The sequence below is a fragment of the Rhinoraja longicauda genome, chromosome 19, assembly GCF_053455715.1.
Source record: "Rhinoraja longicauda isolate Sanriku21f chromosome 19, sRhiLon1.1, whole genome shotgun sequence".
NCBI lineage: Eukaryota > Metazoa > Chordata > Chondrichthyes > Rajiformes > Arhynchobatidae > Rhinoraja > Rhinoraja longicauda.
The window spans coordinates 28,703,928-28,721,901 of record NC_135971.1 but is presented as its reverse complement, the minus strand read 5'-3'; the positions used below and the strand labels follow the sequence as shown (position 1 = coordinate 28,721,901).

Sequence of the window (17,974 nt, the reverse complement as noted above, 5' to 3'; positions counted from 1 at the left end):
AGTCAGTCAGTCAGTCAGTCAGTCAGTCAGTCAGTCAGTCAGTCAGTCAGTCAGTCAGTCAGTCAGTCAGTCAGTCAGTCAGTCAGTCAGTCAGTCAGTCAGTCAGTCAGTCAGTCAGTCAGTCAGTCAGTCAGTCAGTCAGTCAGTCAGTCAGTCAGTCAGTCAGTCAGTCAGTCAGTCAGTCAGTCAGTCAGTCAGTCAGTCAGTCAGTCAGTCAGTCAGTCAGTCAGTCAGTCAGTCAGTCAGTCAGTCAGTCAGTCAGTCAGTCAGTCAGTCAGTCAGTCAGTCAGTCAGTCAGTCAGTCAGTCAGTCAGTCAGTCAGTCAGTCAGTCAGTCAGTCAGTCAGTCAGTCAGTCAGTCAGTCAGTCAGTCAGTCAGTCAGTCAGTCAGTCAGTCAGTCAGTCAGTCAGTCAGTCAGTCAGTCAGTCAGTCAGTCAGTCAGTCAGTCAGTCAGTCAGTCAGTCAGTCAGTCAGTCAGTCAGTCAGTCAGTCAGTCAGTCAGTCAGTCAGTCAGTCAGTCAGTCAGTCAGTCAGTCAGTCAGTCAGTCAGTCAGTCAGTCAGTCAGTCAGTCAGTCAGTCAGTCAGTCAGTCAGTCAGTCAGTCAGTCAGTCAGTCAGTCAGTCAGTCAGTCAGTCAGTCAGTCAGTCAGTCAGTCAGTCAGTCAGTCAGTCAGTCAGTCAGTCAGTCAGTCAGTCAGTCAGTCAGTCAGTCAGTCAGTCAGTCAGTCAGTCAGTCAGTCAGTCAGTCAGTCAGTCAGTCAGTCAGTCAGTCAGTCAGTCAGTCAGTCAGTCAGTCAGTCAGTCAGTCAGTCAGTCAGTCAGTCAGTCAGTCAGTCAGTCAGTCAGTCAGTCAGTCAGTCAGTCAGTCAGTCAGTCAGTCAGTCAGTCAGTCAGTCAGTCAGTCAGTCAGTCAGTCAGTCAGTCAGTCAGTCAGTCAGTCAGTCAGTCAGTCAGTCAGTCAGTCAGTCAGTCAGTCAGTCAGTCAGTCAGTCAGTCAGTCAGTCAGTCAGTCAGTCAGTCAGTCAGTCAGTCAGTCAGTCAGTCAGTCAGTCAGTCAGTCAGTCAGTCAGTCAGTCAGTCAGTCAGTCAGTCAGTCAGTCAGTCAGTCAGTCAGTCAGTCAGTCAGTCAGTCAGTCAGTCAGTCAGTCAGTCAGTCAGTCAGTCAGTCAGTCAGTCAGTCAGTCAGTCAGTCAGTCAGTCAGTCAGTCAGTCAGTCAGTCAGTCAGTCAGTCAGTCAGTCAGTCAGTCAGTCAGTCAGTCAGTCAGTCAGTCAGTCAGTCAGTCAGTCAGTCAGTCAGTCAGTCAGTCAGTCAGTCAGTCAGTCAGTCAGTCAGTCAGTCAGTCAGTCAGTCAGTCAGTCAGTCAGTCAGTCAGTCAGTCAGTCAGTCAGTCAGTCAGTCAGTCAGTCAGTCAGTCAGTCAGTCAGTCAGTCAGTCAGTCAGTCAGTCAGTCAGTCAGTCAGTCAGTCAGTCAGTCAGTCAGTCAGTCAGTCAGTCAGTCAGTCAGTCAGTGACGGCGCCGGGAGGGAGGAGGTGGTGGAGCGTCACCAGCTCAGCGAGATGTCCGTCAGGGGACGTCCTGGACTTTATCACCACTGTCAATTGTAATTAATTTGTCATTCATTTATTAGCCACGTATGTAAAGAGTGGTGAATCTGTGGAATTCTCTGCCACAGAAGGTAGTTGGGGCCAGTTCATTGGCTATATTTAAGAGGGAGTTAGATGTGGCCCTTGTGGCTAAAGGGATCAGGGGGTATGGAGAGAAGGCAGGTACAGGATACTGAGCTGGATGATCAGCCATGATCACATTGAATGGCGGTGCGTACAGGCTCGAAGGGCCGAATGGCCTACTCCTGCACCTATTTTCTATGTTTCTATGACATACAAGGAATTTGATTTGCCCTACAGTCATACCAAAAAACCCAACAAGCCACACAACTGCATAAAAGTTAACATAAACATCCACCACAGTGGCTCCTCCACATTCCTCGTTGTGATGTAAGGCAATAAAGTCTAATCTTCTTTCCTCCTTATTCTCCCACAGACGGGGCAGTCGAACCATCCACAGTCAGGGCGATTGAAGCTCCCACGTTGGGAGATCGAAGCTCCAGCGGCTTGGAGCTCCTGAAGTCAGTCCCTAACCAAGGGCCCGTGGGCTCCACGATGTTAAGTCCGCAGGTTCCCATGATTGGAGCTCCCGAGGTCGATCCCCAGCAAAGGGACCGCCAGCTCCTCGATGCATAGGAAAAACTTGATAGTCCCTGCTTTCCCTCTCTATCTCCTCCCCCTTCCCAGTTCTCCCACTAGTCTCCCTGTCTCTGACTACATTCTATCTTTGTTCCCCCCCCTCTTGACATCAGTCTGAAGAAGGGTCTCAACCAGAAACATCACCCATTCCTTCTCTCCCGGGACGCTGAGTTACTCCAGCATTTTGTGTCTGCCAGCTCAGGCCGCAGTGCGGACAGAGATATGATACGGAAAAAAATTGCATCTCAATCGAGGAAAAGAGGTAAGAAAAGTTTCCCCCAACCACCCCCCACCCTCCACATAATACAAAGCTAAAGATACACTAAAACATACATTTAACAACATACAAAAAACAAAGGAAGAAGGGGACGAGACAGACTGTTGGTGAGGCTGCCTTCAAAGGCGCCACGCGGTGGAAATAGCATAAACCATACGAGTTCACCCCATTGCAAGTGTTAGTGAGATTACTGCCGACCTGCGGCATCCGTCCCTGACGCCACACCATCCACAGTTTTGCATCTAAGGACTGTGTGCTCAGTCCCCTCTCTGCTCAGTCTGTACCCATGACTGCGGCCTGACAAAGTTCCAATGCCACCTTGTTCGATGAATTGTGGTTAATGATGAGGTGGAGTATAAGAGAGAGATGTATCGCCATCTCTCGATGTTCTCAAGAGATGTCTTTCTCTGTAAACCAGCATCTGCAGTTCCTTATTTCTTCAAACCTGGTCTCAACATCAGTAAGACCTAGGAGCTTAGAAAAAGGAAGCAGGGGGATGCACGAACCTGTCTTCATCACTAGATCGGTCATGGAGAGAGAATGCATATCTCTGAAGATATGTCATGGGCACAGTCCATTGATGTAATGATAAACGAATCCCATCAAGCCTCTGCTTCCTTAGAAGATTGAGGAGATTTGGTATGTTAACAAATACTTTCTTGAACATCTACTGGTGTAAGAGCATACTGATTGGTTGCATCACAGCCTGATTTGGCAGCTCAAATACCCAGGAAAGAAAATGATTACAAGAAATGATGGACCCTGCCATTCCATCAAGGGTATTGACCACTCCACGATCGAAGGGATCTATAAGAGGCACTGTCTCAAAGAGGCAGCCAACATCATCAAAGATCCACACTACCCAGGTCAAAGATCCACACCACCCTAGTCATGCACTCTTTTCACTCCTACCATCAGGAAGAAGGTATAGGAGTCTGTAAACCATGACCTCCAGGTTCAGGAAGAACTTCTTCCCAACAACCATCAAAATCACTAACTAAACTATGCACTGTGTACGTTGCACAATGGGGTTAAGGGTGTTTTGCAATAGTATTGGAGTTATTAATTTATAGAATTTTCTGGTTCATTACAGAACACCAGATCCAGAATTGCCCTTTCCTTGGTAGGCTCAACTACAAGCTGCTTTAAGAAACCACCTCGGAAACTTCCTCTCTTGGGGTCCAGTACCAACCTGATTTTCCCAGTCTACTTGCATATTGAAATCCCCCATGATCACTGCAACATTGCCTTGCTTACATGCCAATTGTATCCCCTGATGTACTTTGTACATTATATCCTGGCTACTGTTCGGGGGCCTGTAAATAACTCCCATCTGGGTCGTTTTATCCTTGCAATTTCGTAGTTCTAGTCACAAGGATTCTCTATCTGCTGATCCTATGTCACCCCTTGCTAAGGACCCATTTTCATTCCTTGCCAGCAGAGCTACCCTACCTTTCTGCCCACCTGTCTGTCATTTTGATAGGATCTGTAACCTTGGAAAATCAGCTCCCTGCTGTAATCCCACTCAGCCACATCTCTGTAATGCCCACAACATTATACCTATCAATTTCTAACTGTGCTGCAAACTCATCAACTTTGCTCCTTATAGTGCATTCAAATATAACACTTTTAATTCCCACTTTTAATTTTATTCACCACTCCTCTCAAATTGGTCCTGATTTTACCGGACCTTACTCTCTTATCCCTCCTTAACCTGTCTGTCCTATTACTTCTGGAGACTTCTCTAACCTCTCCTGCACTCTCCTTCCATTTAGTTTCATTCATTCATTACCAATTTGTTGACCCCCCCCCCCCCCCCCCCCCTCCCACACACACACACAATTGTGTTTAAAGCCTTATCTATGGCACTGGTTAAGCAGTTTGCAAGGAACCCGGTACCAACCCGGTGCCAGCCGAGTTCAAGTGGAGTCCATCCCAGTGGAACAGCTCCCTCGTTCCCCAATGCTGGTGCCCATGTCCCACAAATTCAAACCCACTTCCTCCACACCAATCTTTGAGCCACGCGTTCAATTCGGCACGGTGGCGCAACGGTAGAGTTGCTGCTTTACAGCGAATGCAGCGCCGGAGACTCAGGTTCGATCCTGACTACGGGTGCTGTACAGGAGTTTGTACATTCTCCCCGTGACCTGCGTGGGTTTTCTCCGAGATCTTCAGTTTCCTCCCACACTCCAAAGACGTACAGGTATGTAGGTTAATTGACTGGGTAAATGTAAAAATTGTCCCTAGTGTGTGTAGGATAGTGTTAATGTGCGGGGATCGCTGGGCGGCGCGGACTTGGTGGGCCGAAAAGGCCTGTTTCCGCGCTGTATCTGAAATATGAAAATAAATAAATATAAATAATTAAATCATCTCAATCCTGTGCAAATTTGCACATGGCTCGGGTAACAATCCAGAGAATATTACCTTTTGGGGTCTGCTTTACTATTTAATGCTTATTTAGTAGCATAAACTCTTTCAATGTTCTACCTATGTCATTGGTACCCACATGAACAACAACGACTGGATCTTTCCCCACCCACTCGAAGTTCCTCTGCAGGTTAGGCAAGATGTCCCGAGCACAGGCACGAGGCTGGCAACACAGCCGGTGGGACTCACGATCCTCATGACAGAGAATAGTATCTATTCCCCTGATTATACCATCCCCAATGACAACTACTCTTTTCTTCTCTCTCTACACTTGAATGGCCCCCTGACCATGGTCCCCTGGTCAGGTTGCTCATCCTTCCTACAGTCGCCACACTCGTCTGCACAGGGAGCATAGATCTCAGACCTGCCTGACTAGCTCCTCAAACACTGTCCTTACCTCCATTCCCCTGCCTGCCTCACTTGCAGTCACACCCTCCTCGTGACCACGGACCACTTTGGAAGCAGTCACTCTAATGGGTTGACTACTTCCAGAAACACAGTGTCCAGGTAATTCTCCCCGTCCCTGATGTGCTGCAGCTTTTGAAGCTCAGGCTCCATGTCATCTACTTGGAGTCTGAGTTTTTCAATCAAGCCGTATTTGCTGCATTTGTGAAGAAAGCCAATGGAATGTTGGCCTTCATAACAAGAGGAGTTCAGTATAGGAGCAAAGAGGTCCTTCTGCAGTTGTACAGGGCCCTAGTAACACTGCACCTGGAGTACTGTGTGCAGTTTTGGTCTCCAAATTTGAGGAAGGATATTCTTGCTATTGAGGGCATGCAGCGTAGGTTTACTAGGTTAATTCCCAGAATGGCGGGACTGTCATATGTTGAAAGACTGGAGTGACTAGGCTTGTATACACTGGAATTTAGAAGGATGAGAGTGGATCTTATCGAAACATATAAGATTATTAAGGGGTTGAACACGTTAGAGGCAGGATACATGTTCCCAATGTTGGGGGAGTCCAGAACCAGGGGCCACAGTTTAACAATAATGGGTAGGCCATTTAGAACGGAGATGAGGAAAAACGTTTTCAGTCAGAGAGTTGTAAATCTGTGGAATTCTCTGCAGTGGAAGGCAGTGGAGGCCAATTCTCTGAATGCATTCAAGAGAGAGCTAGATGGAGCTCTTAAGGATAGCGGAGTCAGGGGGTATGGGGAGAAGGCAAGGACGGGGTACTGATTGAGAATGATCAGCAATGATCACATTGAATGGTGGTGCTGGCTCGAAGGGCCGAATGGCCTACTCCTGCACCTATTGTCTACTGTCTCTAATAACCACCAAGGGGTCACGAGTTCCCACATCATGCAGCTGTATCACATCTCGTGATTCTAACAGCCTTGACAGATGGTGTACGAAAGACGTCTCTAATCATGTTTATATGCACATGTCTAGTGAGGTATTGGTATAATGGAAAGCATTGTAGGCACAGATTCTCAGAGATCCTCGATATATTAAGAACAAAAGGGTTGTTATGGGGAGAATAGGCCCCTGTCAGCAGTGAGATCATCTACCTGTGTCGCCAGAGGAAATGAACAAGGACCTCAATAAATATCAGTCCACTGTATTTACCGTGAAGAAGGTCATGGAAGTTAGAGAATGTGGGAAAGAGATCCACATATGAAACATATCCACATTACAAACCCACCATGTGTATCTTAGAATGTTGTGGGAAGTTAGAGAAGAAACTGCTGGGACCCAGGGATAAATATTTGTAGCTTATTGGTCTGTGGTGAGGATGCTGAAGACTGATCTTGTGCTTTTATTTGAGAGGCTGCAAATAGAAAGTCAGGGAATTACTGGTTGGTCAACCTAATGTCAGTGGAGGGAAATTTATTGGACAAGAAAATATCTGTATTGAAGGGAAGACTGTTTTGGGATAGTCGGTATGGGTTTCTGTATGGAAAGTCATGTCTCAGAAATTTAATTGAGCCTTTGGAAGAGGAAGGGGTAGTAAATGTCAATAAGGACTTTAGCAAAGCTTTTGACAAAGTGCTGCATGACGGACCACAAATCTACTCCGACATTCAATCATGGCTGATTTATCTCTCCCTCCAAACCCCATTCTCCTGCCTTCTCCCCATAACCTCTGACACCTGTACTAATCAATAATCTATCTCTGCCTTAAAAATAGCCAGTGACTTGGCCTCCACAGCCTTCTGTGGCAAAGAGTTCCACAGGTTCACCAAACTCTGACTAAAGAAATATCTCCTCATCTCCTTCCTAAAAGAACGTCCTTTAATTCTGAGGCTCTGACCTCTAGTCCTAGAATCTCCCACTAGTAGAAACATCCTCTCCACATCCACTCTATCCAAGCCTTTCAGTATTCTGTATGTTCCAATGAGGTCCCCCTCATTCTTCTAAACTGCAGCTAGTTCACGCCCGGTGCTGACAAACACTCATCAGAGGTTAACCTACTCATTCTTGGTATAATTCTTGTAAACCTCCTCTGGACACTCTCCAGAGCCAGCACATCCTTCCTCAGATATAGTGCCCAAAATTGCTCACAATTTTCCAAATGCGGCCTCACCAGCGCCTAAAAAAGCCTCAACATTACATCCCTGTTTTGTATACAAGCCCTCTTGAAACAAATGTTTCAAGTTTGCCTTCTTTACTACTGATTCGACTTGGATATTAACTTTCTGGGAATCCTGTACCAGCAGTCCCAAGTCGCTTTGCATCTCCGATTTCTGGATTCTCTTCCCATTTAGAAAATCCTCTACGCCTTTATTCCTACTACCAAAATGCATGACTCCACACTTTGCCACATTATATTCCATCTGCCACTTCTCTGCATCCACTCTCCCAACTTGTCCAAATCCTTCTGCAGAGTCCCTGCTTTCTCTACACGACCTGCCCTTCCACCTATTTTCGTACCATCCGTGAACTTTGCCACAAAGCCTTCAATCCTTGTCTAAATCATTAATATACAATGTGAAGAGTAGCGGCCCCAGCACCGATCCTTGCGGAACTCCACTTGTCACTGGCAGCCTAATAAAAAAAGACCTCTTTATTGCCACTCTTAGTCTTCAGCCATCCAGCCAACCTGCTATCCATGCTGGTGTCTGCCCTTTGATACCATGGGCTGTCATCTTCCCAAGCAGCCTAACATGTGGTACTGTACCAAAGACTTACTGAAAATCTAAATGAACAACATCCACTGACTCTCCTTTGTCTGTTCTGCTATTTACTGCTTCCAAGAATTCCAGCAAATTTGTCAAGCAAGACCTCCTCTTCACAAAGCCATGCTGACTACGGCCTATTTTATTGTGAACTTCTAAGTAAAATTCATCCTTTATAATGGACTCTTAAGATGTAACCAACCACCAAAGTCAGACTAACTGACCTATAGTTCCCACTATTCTGCCTTGCTCCCTTTTTGGGCAGTGGGGTAATATTGGCAATTTTCCAATCATCTGGGACCACTCCTGACTTCAGTGATTCCGGAAATATCACTATCAATTACTCCACAATATCTAAATCCACCTCTTTCAGAACCCTAGGGTGCAGTCCATCTGGCCCAGGTGACTTATCCACCTTCAGCCCTTTCAGCTTACCAAGCACCTTCTCTCTAGTAATAGCCACTCCATCACTTCCACCTCCTGACTCTCTTGAATTTCAGGCACGTTGCTGGCGTCTTCCACTGTGAAAACTGATGCAAAAAGTTATTCAACTCCTCTGATATTTCTTTATTCCCCATTCTCACTTCTGCATCATTTCCCAGCTGTCCAACTTCCACTCTTGCCTCTTTCGTGCTCTTTATATAACTGAAGAAACTCTGTTATATTATTGGCTAGCTTACGTTCGTTTTTCATCTTTTCTCCCCATATTGTCTTATTAATTACTCTCTGCTGTTCTTTAAAAGCTTCCCAATCCTCTGGCTTCCCACTAATTTTTTCTATGTTATACACCTTCTCTTTTAGTTTTATACTGTCTTTGACTTCCCTTGTCAGCCACGGTCGCCTCTTTTTCCCCCTAGAATCCTTTTTCCTTGTTGGAATGGAAAGATCCTGCATCTTCCGATTATTCCCAGAAATTCCTGCCATTGCGGTTCCACCGTCATCCCTGCTAGGGTCTCTTCCCAGTCAACATTGGCCAGGTCCTCCCTCATGCCTCTATAGTCCCCTTTGCCCAGCTGCAATTCTGACACATCCGCTATCACCTTTCCCCTATCAAAATGCAGATTAAAACTTATCATATTGTGGTCGCTATTTCTTAACGGTTCCTTTACCTTGATAGAGTTCCCTTATCAAATCTGGTTCATTACATAGCACTGAATCCAAAATTGCCTTTTCACTGGTAGGCTCCACTACAAGCTGCTCTAAGGATCCATCTTGGAGGCACTCTACAAATTCCCTTTCTTCGGGTTCAGTACCAACCTGATTTTCCCAGTCTATCTGCATATTGAAATCTCCCATGACCACCGTAACATTGCCTTTTTACATGTAGGTTGGTGGACCAGTAAGTGGTAAAAATTGTCCCAAGTGTGTGTAGGTTAGTGTATGCAGTTCTTTATTCAAAAAGTGCTGGAGTAACTCAGCAGGTCAGGCAGCATCTCAGGAGAGAAGGAATGGGCGACGTTTCGGGTCGAGACCCTTCCTCACTCAGACTGATGTCAGGGGGGTGGGACAAAGGAAGGACATAGGTGGAGACAGGAAGATAGAGGGAGATCTGGGAAGGGGGAGGGGAAGAGAGGAACTATCTAAAGTTTGAGAAGTCGATGTTCATACCACTGGGCTGCAAGCTGCCCAGGCGAAATATGAGGTGCTGTTCCTCCAATTTCCGGTGGGCCTCACTTTGGCACTGCCCATGACAGAAAGGTCAGACTGGGAATGGGAGGGAGAGGGGTATGCAGTGATCGCTGGTCGGCGCAGACTCGGTGCGCTGTATCTCTCAAGTCAAGCCTCATCAATGACATTTCCAATTTGGCCCTTCTTGAATTCTTTCCTATTCGCTTCATATTCCATCTTCGTAAACCTGACATACACTTCCTTTTCCTTCCTGACCAAGTTTACAACCTCCCTGTTCATCCATGGTTTCCGTTCCTTATCCTTATCCCTCTTCCTCGGTAAAACGTGATCATTCTATACTTTTATCAACTAGCCTTTAAGTTACTTCCACTGTCATCTGTGGATTTACCCAGTAACAACTGCTCCCAAACTCCTTATCTCCTGCGAAATGACATTGTAATCTGCCTTGCGTCAACTAATTACCTTCCCCCAACATCCAGACCTGTCCCTATTTAAAACAATCTTAAAACTTATGGAGTTCTGATCACTATCTCCAAATTCTTCTTCCACTGCAACACCAGTCAGGAGCTCATTTCCCAATACAAAGCCCAGTATGCTCCCTCCTCGAGTCAGACTATCCACATACTATTTTGGAAAAAATACTTGAATACACCTAACAAATTCTGCTTCCTCTAATCCTCTTCCCCTGAGTAAATCCCAGTCAATATTGGAGAAGATAACATCAACCACTACAACAACCCTGTGGTTCTTACATCCTTCTGTAATCTGTGTACATATGTGATCCTCTATCTCCTGCTGGCTATTGGGTGGCCTATAATGTAATCCCATTTGAGTAATTGCCCTTTTCTTCTTTTTAAGGTCAACTCATGAAGCCTCGGTCGTCGACCCTCCAATATGTCCTCTCTGAGTACTGACATGACATTCACCCTGATTAGCAAAGCACCACTTTTACCCCCCTCTCCATCTCATCCGAATCATTGAAACCCAGGCTTGCTGAGCTGCCAGTTGTGTCCATCTCGCAACCACGTTTCTGTACTTTCCTTTAGTTTTATTTTATTTAAAGATACAGCATGGCCCTCGGCCCACCAAGCCTGCGCTGACCAGCGGTCACCTCATACACAGGCATTATCCTACACACGAGAGACAATTTACAGAAGTCAATTAACCTACAAACCCGAATGTCTGGAGTGTGGGAGGAAACCGGAGCATCCGGAGAAAACCCATGGGAGAACGTACAAACTCCGTTCAGACAGCACCCGTACTCAAGATCGAACCCGGGTCTCTGGCGGTATAAGGCAGCAACTTTGCCACCCAACATTATTTCTGGTTTGGCCACAGCATCATAATTCCAAGCACTAATCCAGGTTCTATGTTCATCAGCTTCACCAATGATACTCCATTATTGACCTACTGAGTTACTCCAGCATTTTGTGAATAAATACCTCCATTATTGAAGTAAACACACTTCAGCCCTTCATTATCCCCGTATTCATGAACATCTCCCTGGCTATCCTTCCTTTAAGATTTACTTATCATAACCTCCACTTTCTCATTAGTCCTTCCCTCTGCTGACCTGCTGCCGAGGTTCCCCCCTTCACCCTTGCCATTCTGGTTTAAACCCTCCCTAGTAAACCTCCCTGCACCTCCAGTTAAGGTGCAACTTGTCCCTCTTGTACAGGTAATCTCTGCTGCAGAAGTGATCCCAATGGTCTAAGAATTTGAATCCCTGTCCATTGCCCCAAATTCTCAGCTACATATTCATCCATTGTATGCTTGTATTGCTACCCTCACTAACATGTGGCACTGGTTGTAATCCAGAGATCACCGTCTTCGAGGTCCTGCATTTTAACCTTTTGCCGAACACCCTATATTCACCCCGTAGGACCTCATTCCCTCTTCTAGTACAACCAATAGTGCTCATGGTTTATAGTTTAATTGGTGTTTGTAATGTTCAAGAGCCTGATGATTCAAGAAGCTGTTCTTGAAACTGGAAATCATGGTTTTCAGACTCCTCTACGTTCTTCCTGGAGGCAGGAAGAAATTCAAGAGTCAGGAATGTTTTATTGTCATATGTCCCAGATGGAACAATTAAATTCTTACTTGCAGCAGCACAACAAAATATGTAAACATCTATGATTCTCTGATGCTACACGGTAAACAATATAATAAACAAGAAAAAAAAGTTCAGTGTGTGTGTATATATACACATACTCACAAACACACATATATACAGTTCATATATATATATATATAATGTAAATATTTACACACACATGTACACACAAAAAACAAACCATAACAGTGCAATAATAACATTAATAGTCTATGTAGTTTAGAACTTATTTGAGGTTGTAGTGTTTAATTTGTAGGGAATTTGCTGTTCCTAAACCGAGGCGTTACAGTTTTCAGGCTCCTGTTCCTTCTTCCCGATGGCAGGGATGGTGTGGGTCTCTGTTGATGCTGGCTGCCTTTTTGAGGCAGAGACTCCTGTAAATCCCATTGATGGTGGAGAGGTCAGCATCCGTGATGGACTGGGCAGTGTTCATAACATTTTTTCTTAGCTCCTGGGCATTCAAATTGCCGAACCAGGCCGTGATGCAACCAGTCAACATGCTCTCCACTGTACACCTGTAGATAAACAGCAGCCAGCCATAGGTGTTCAGTTTAGTTTTTGTTCAATCCACCGTAACAGGTAACAGTGAAAAGCTTGTTTATTGTGTGCAATCCTGACAGTGGAAAGACTGTACATGATTACAATCAAGCCGTCCACTGTGTATTGTTCCGGGATAAAGGGAATAATGTTTAGTACAAGATAAAGCCCAATAAAGTCCGATTAAGATAGTTCAAGGGTCTCCAATGAGTTGATGGTAGAAGTGTTCTTACAGTCCAATGCATGGTGGAGTGCCAGCCAAATCGCAACCTCTGTTGACATATTGTGGTGCATGGCAAATTGTAGGGGCCCAGGTTCTTGCTAAGGTTGGAGGTGATATGAACCATGACCCACCTCTCAAAGCACTTCATTGCCACAGACGTTGGTATCACCAACATGTTTGAGACACGTCACCATACTCTTCTTGGGCACCGTACTGATGCCATTTTAAAGCAGGCGGGGACCTCAGATCTCAGTAATGAGAGGTTGAAGATTTCCACAGAATTATTTCCGTTTGGGGTTTTGTTCTCACTGATATCTGAATATTAAGTGCAGCTGTGGTTGGGATGTGCTCCCATTGGAAATATAAAATACTGCAAATATTACCTGTCATACTCTAAATATTTGAAGCAGATAGTTATGACCACTGAAACTATAGTTGATCGTTTATTGTTACATTTGTGTATAAAGATATAAAACTGCCCTGTACTGCATTGACAATTGTCTTGATGTGTGTCCCTGGGAACAATCCATAGATAAGAGAGTCCTCTGTTGCACAGCTGCTGTGTATCTTGACAAGGACCCGTGCATCCTGCATTGACAGTGTGAGATGCCGTACAGGAATGATCTGACGGTGAGAGCCACTCTCACCACCAGCCACAGTTTGGTGCTTTTGAGTTCTACACTGACTTTGACAGTGCACTGTTGTATTGCGGTGGCCCCACTGTGAAGTTGATGGCCAGAGGGGGAGAACATATCCAACTGGCGAAAGGAAGATATAATGTGGCAGTAACATTGAGGCTGTAATATTGAATTGTGAATTCACAATTAGAATAGAGAATAAAAGAATGTATATAACAAGAAACAAATTAGAGCACGAGTGAAACAGGTAAGGGTGGAATATATGAGAATTGCAAGCAACTAAATGTCAGGAATACATTGGATAGATCTGTTGTGATATTGAGAGTCAGGGATTGAGCACAAATTCTGTCCCCCACTATCACAGATTGCACAGTCATGTATTCTGCATTTGAGAACAACGCAATCATCAGCATAGGAAGTGCAATGCCTTGCCAAGTCCTGGGAATGCAATTTTTTAATTTCAAAAATAAACTTCATTTGTGATTTTTTTTAAATACACCAAAATTTACTTATTATGTTTTCATTGTCTATGCTTTCAATGTTAGCACATCACTTTCTCTTCACACATTGCCTCGTTGCCATTCATGTGTCTCTCTAGAGTGATGTCCTTTCCTTTACTTGAGGGGAGTTTCCACTGGACTCAGCCTCTCAATGTCCAGCAGCAGAAGACACTTAGACTGTGGTCCTCCCCTATCAAGCCGTGATGGCTGTATCTAACTTCACAGAGTCCTCAGCACATTATTCTACAGTCTGCAAAGGGTTAGTCATCAACATTCTCTTGCAGACATCTTGCTGTGCTAGGACATCCACAAATTTCAGGCAGACCAAGGAGTGTCTTACTGAAGTGATGGTCTTCCAGCAGCACTGGATGTCCATCTCCAAATGCATTCACGGGAACAGCCAGCAATTCAGAGTCCTATGTTACGAGACTGCTCAGGATGAAACCTGACAAGGACCCTTGCATTTTTCTCTGTAAAGAGGTGGGCAACCATCACAGCATGGCAACTATCTCAATACAGCTATCCCAATACAGGAATAAGACTCAACAGGAAGGATGTGACTGGGAGGACCCCTCTCAATGCCTGCCAAGCAAAGTCTTGATGCCTGGATGTTTCACACTGTCCATTGACCAATGCACTTGTGGTCAAAGGTGTTGGTCGAGAAGGTGTTGGTCCACAAAGGACAAGGTGGTGTGGCAATGTGCGGCTGACTGTGGCATTGCTCAGCAATGACGCCGGGTCCATCCTTTGCAACACTGCGGACAGGTAACACTTGGTGCCCACGTGCGTTGGATCCATGCACAGCCTGGATGAGAGAGATGTTGGGTGTGGTTTTCTCCCAATGTCTGTGGATTTGTGCATTGTGATCCTTTGGATCTGCTCCTTTTTTGGTCGCCAGACGAACTGGAAGACAGCCCAGGTGATTGCCAGGACAGAGGTGCGGAGGACAGGCCACACCTGCGGCAAATATCGCCACCTTGAGAGTACCTCACACCTGATGACAAAGTTTTGACCAGTTATCGAGTGGGAACATTGCTACTGCGCTGCCGGTTTGGCGCTGCTGGTGCTTATCGGCTGCATCCAAATGTAGTTGTTTGTTTTGGCCCTTTCAAACCAGATCCCTTCAGGTAATCAGACCTGATGGTGAAAGGGACAGGCAGTTGCCGAAGAGCATCGTCTCGCTCTTCCTGCGGTTGACTCTGGCTGCCGATGCTAAGACTGGTCGTAGGTGCTAATCAATCTGCGACCAACTATGGATCCCAGCAGAAGACGAGACACGTCCATGGCTTTGATCTGAGCCCCCACTGTCTGGCAATGTCATCTCTCTTAAGGGTACTGATTGTGGATGATCAGCCATGATCACAGTGAATGGCGGTACTGGCTTGAAGGGCCGAATGGCCTGCTCCTGCACTAATTGTCTTGTCTCATTCTTGCCGATGGACCAGGCAGGTGTCCACCATTCTATCCTGTACATTGGCAATACTATCCATGAGCAGTGGAAACCAGCTGCTCCTCGACTGTGGGGCAAGTGGCGCGATTTGATCGGTCCGGGCAGTGGGTTGTCCCACAGACCGGGTGAGTGAGTGAGGGCGGTCGCGGTTCTCTGCAGTTCTGCCGCCGGCCTCTGGGGGTCAGCCCGCACCCACTGGGACAAATCAGCAGCACCAACAGCGCAGTTCACCCAGCAACTGATGACGCACATGGGAATCAGCCTGTGATTGGACAATACTGGGAGGAAAGTGGAAAACATGACATGGCTTCTGTGGATTGACACCAGGAACTGCAGATGATTGGATCTGGAGCAAAATCAAAGCTCTGGAGGATCGCTGGCACCGGATCAGGCAGCTTCAGGGGAGGGAATGGTCGTTGACGTTTCTTGTCAGGACCCTTCAGACTGAAACATCACCTGTCCATTCCCTCCCCAGCTGCTGTCTGACCCACTGAGTTGCTCCAGCACTTTGTGGTTTCTGTTGGTTCCTGGTTTCACTTCTGGGGACTTTCCAGCCCAGATCCAGTTCCCATTGTGTGAAACCAGAGTGACTGGTTGGACAGGGACAAGCTGCAGTCAGGGGAGTGAGGGAATGGGAGACAAGTTCACCCCATTTATAGAGAGATTAAAACACCAGAAGACAGCTTGTCCTTACAAAAGGATCTGGATGCTCTCTGTGAGTGGGGGAAAACCTGGCAGATATCATTCAATACAACCAAATGTCATACCATGCATGTCTCACACCAGACTAAACCACTTTTGTTGGAATACAACATGGGTAGCCATACATTACTTGCTGTCGACCATCACCCGTATCTAGGAGTCGAATTAAGCAAAGATTTAAGTTGGGCGACACATATTGGTCAAGTGTCTAACAAAGCAAACAGAACGCTCGGCCTTCTTAAAATAAATTTCCACGCATGCAGTACAAAGAGAACGCCTACAAGTCCCTGGTCAGGCCCAAATTGGAGTATTGTGGAGCTGTATGGGATCCTTTCAACAACAACAACAAGATCACCCTGGAGAAAGTACAACGCCAAGCAGCTCACTTTGTATGTAATCACTACAAGCGTAAATCAAGCGTGAATGATATAATAATAATAATAATAATACATTACATTTATGTAGCGCTTTTCAAACACTCAAAGACGCTTTACAGGGATTTCTAGAACATAGAGAAGTGAATAAATAGATAAATAAGTAAACGAACAGAGAAAGGAGACAGAAGGTGAGGTGACCTTCAGTGGTTGAAGGCAGTGCTGAACAGGTGAGACTTCAGTGATGTTTTGAATGTGGTGAGTGAGGAGGAGTCTCTGACGGTTTGGGGTAGTGAGTTCCAGAGGGTGGGAGCAGCGATGGAGAAAGCGCTGTCCCCCCAGGATCTGAGTTTGGTCCGGATGGGGGGGGACAGGAGATTGGCAGCAGCAGAGCGGAGGGTGCAGGTGGGAGTGTGCCTGTGGAGGAGGTCAGTCAGGTAGGATGGGGCCAGGTTATGGAGGGCTTTGTAGGTCATGAGGAGGATTTTGTACTGGATTCTCTGGGGGATGGGGAGCCAGTGGAGTTTGTAAAGGACGGGGGTGATATGGTCACGGATCGGGGAGTGGGTGAGTAGACGGGCAGCGGAGTTTTGAATGTATTGAAGTTTACTGATGATTTTTGAGGGTGAGCCATAGAGGAGGCTGTTGCAGTAGTCCAGACGGGAGGTGATGAAGGCGTGGATGAGGGTTTCTGCAGCTGTGGAGGAGAGGGATGGACGGAGACGGGCAATGTTTTTGAGGTGGAAGAAGGCTGTCTTTGTGATGTGTTTGATGTGTTTGTCAAAGGAGAGGGTTATGCTGACTTCTCTCCGATGGGATATCCTAGAGCTCCGCACAATCAGGCTAAGAATTATTGCAAGTTACAAAGAGAGTCACAAAATCACGCTATCAAATCTCCCGTCATCCCAGAGCACCAACTGCCATGAAACAAGACAAAATACCGGTCCAAACATCATCAACTCGCTGAATTTCAATAAACGTTGCTACTAATATTCCCTTTACCCAAGGACGATAAGGGAATGGAATATGTTACCACCCAACACACTCGATATTCAGTCATTTAAAAAGGGGATTGAGCAACTAGATCTCCTCAACTTGGTCAAAGAGGCCCACTTCAAAATTTAATCACGACTCTACTCACTCCGACCTGCGCGAGATAACCACTTATGAGGTGTTTGTGCAGTAACCAACCAGAACCAGAACCAGAAACATTTACTGGGGTCACATGGATGCAATCAACTCCACAGCATCCCCTGATATCTATTAATGCTGGAACCACCTTGATTCTTGAACCCCATTAACCTTTAACTCTTGTTTAACCGTTCAAACTGGAGATCCACCAGCTCCATCAGACGTAGCTAGTGTTGCCAACTTTCTCACTTCCAAATAAGGGACCAAAGGTGACGTCAATGCTCCACGCCCCACGTGACCTCACCCAGCCAGCGGCCACATGCTCCTGCTCCAACAATGGTGGCCGCCCGGGTCAGGAGGCGGGTTGCTACGCACCTGTGGCGCCCGGGCCTACACTGTCTGGGCCGACAGCGGCCCCCGGGCCTAATATGGGACAAGGGCGGTCCTGTACGGGACAAACTAATTTAGCCCAATGTACGGGATGTCCCGGCTAATACGGGACAGTTAGCAACCCTAGACGTAGCTCCCTGGTGCCACGCAGATAATGGGCAGCACTCCTTGCTGTCTGGGACCCCACCCTTCACATTACTGGATACACTGGTGCCATA

General features: G+C 46.3%; 1 protein-coding gene across 1 annotated transcript; it reads right to left on the bottom strand.

Annotated features, from left to right (window-relative positions):
- Window positions 1–16,438: 16,438 nt before the first annotated feature.
- LOC144602922 (uncharacterized) lies at window positions 16,439–17,584 on the bottom strand. Its single transcript, XM_078416044.1, has 2 exons — window positions 17,556–17,584; window positions 16,439–17,078 (listed from the first exon to the last, which is right to left on the bottom strand). Exons 1-2 carry the CDS (start codon window positions 17,582–17,584, stop codon window positions 16,439–16,441), a joined length of 669 nt encoding a protein of 222 aa, XP_078272170.1.
- Between the last annotated feature and the right edge of the window lie 390 nt (window positions 17,585–17,974).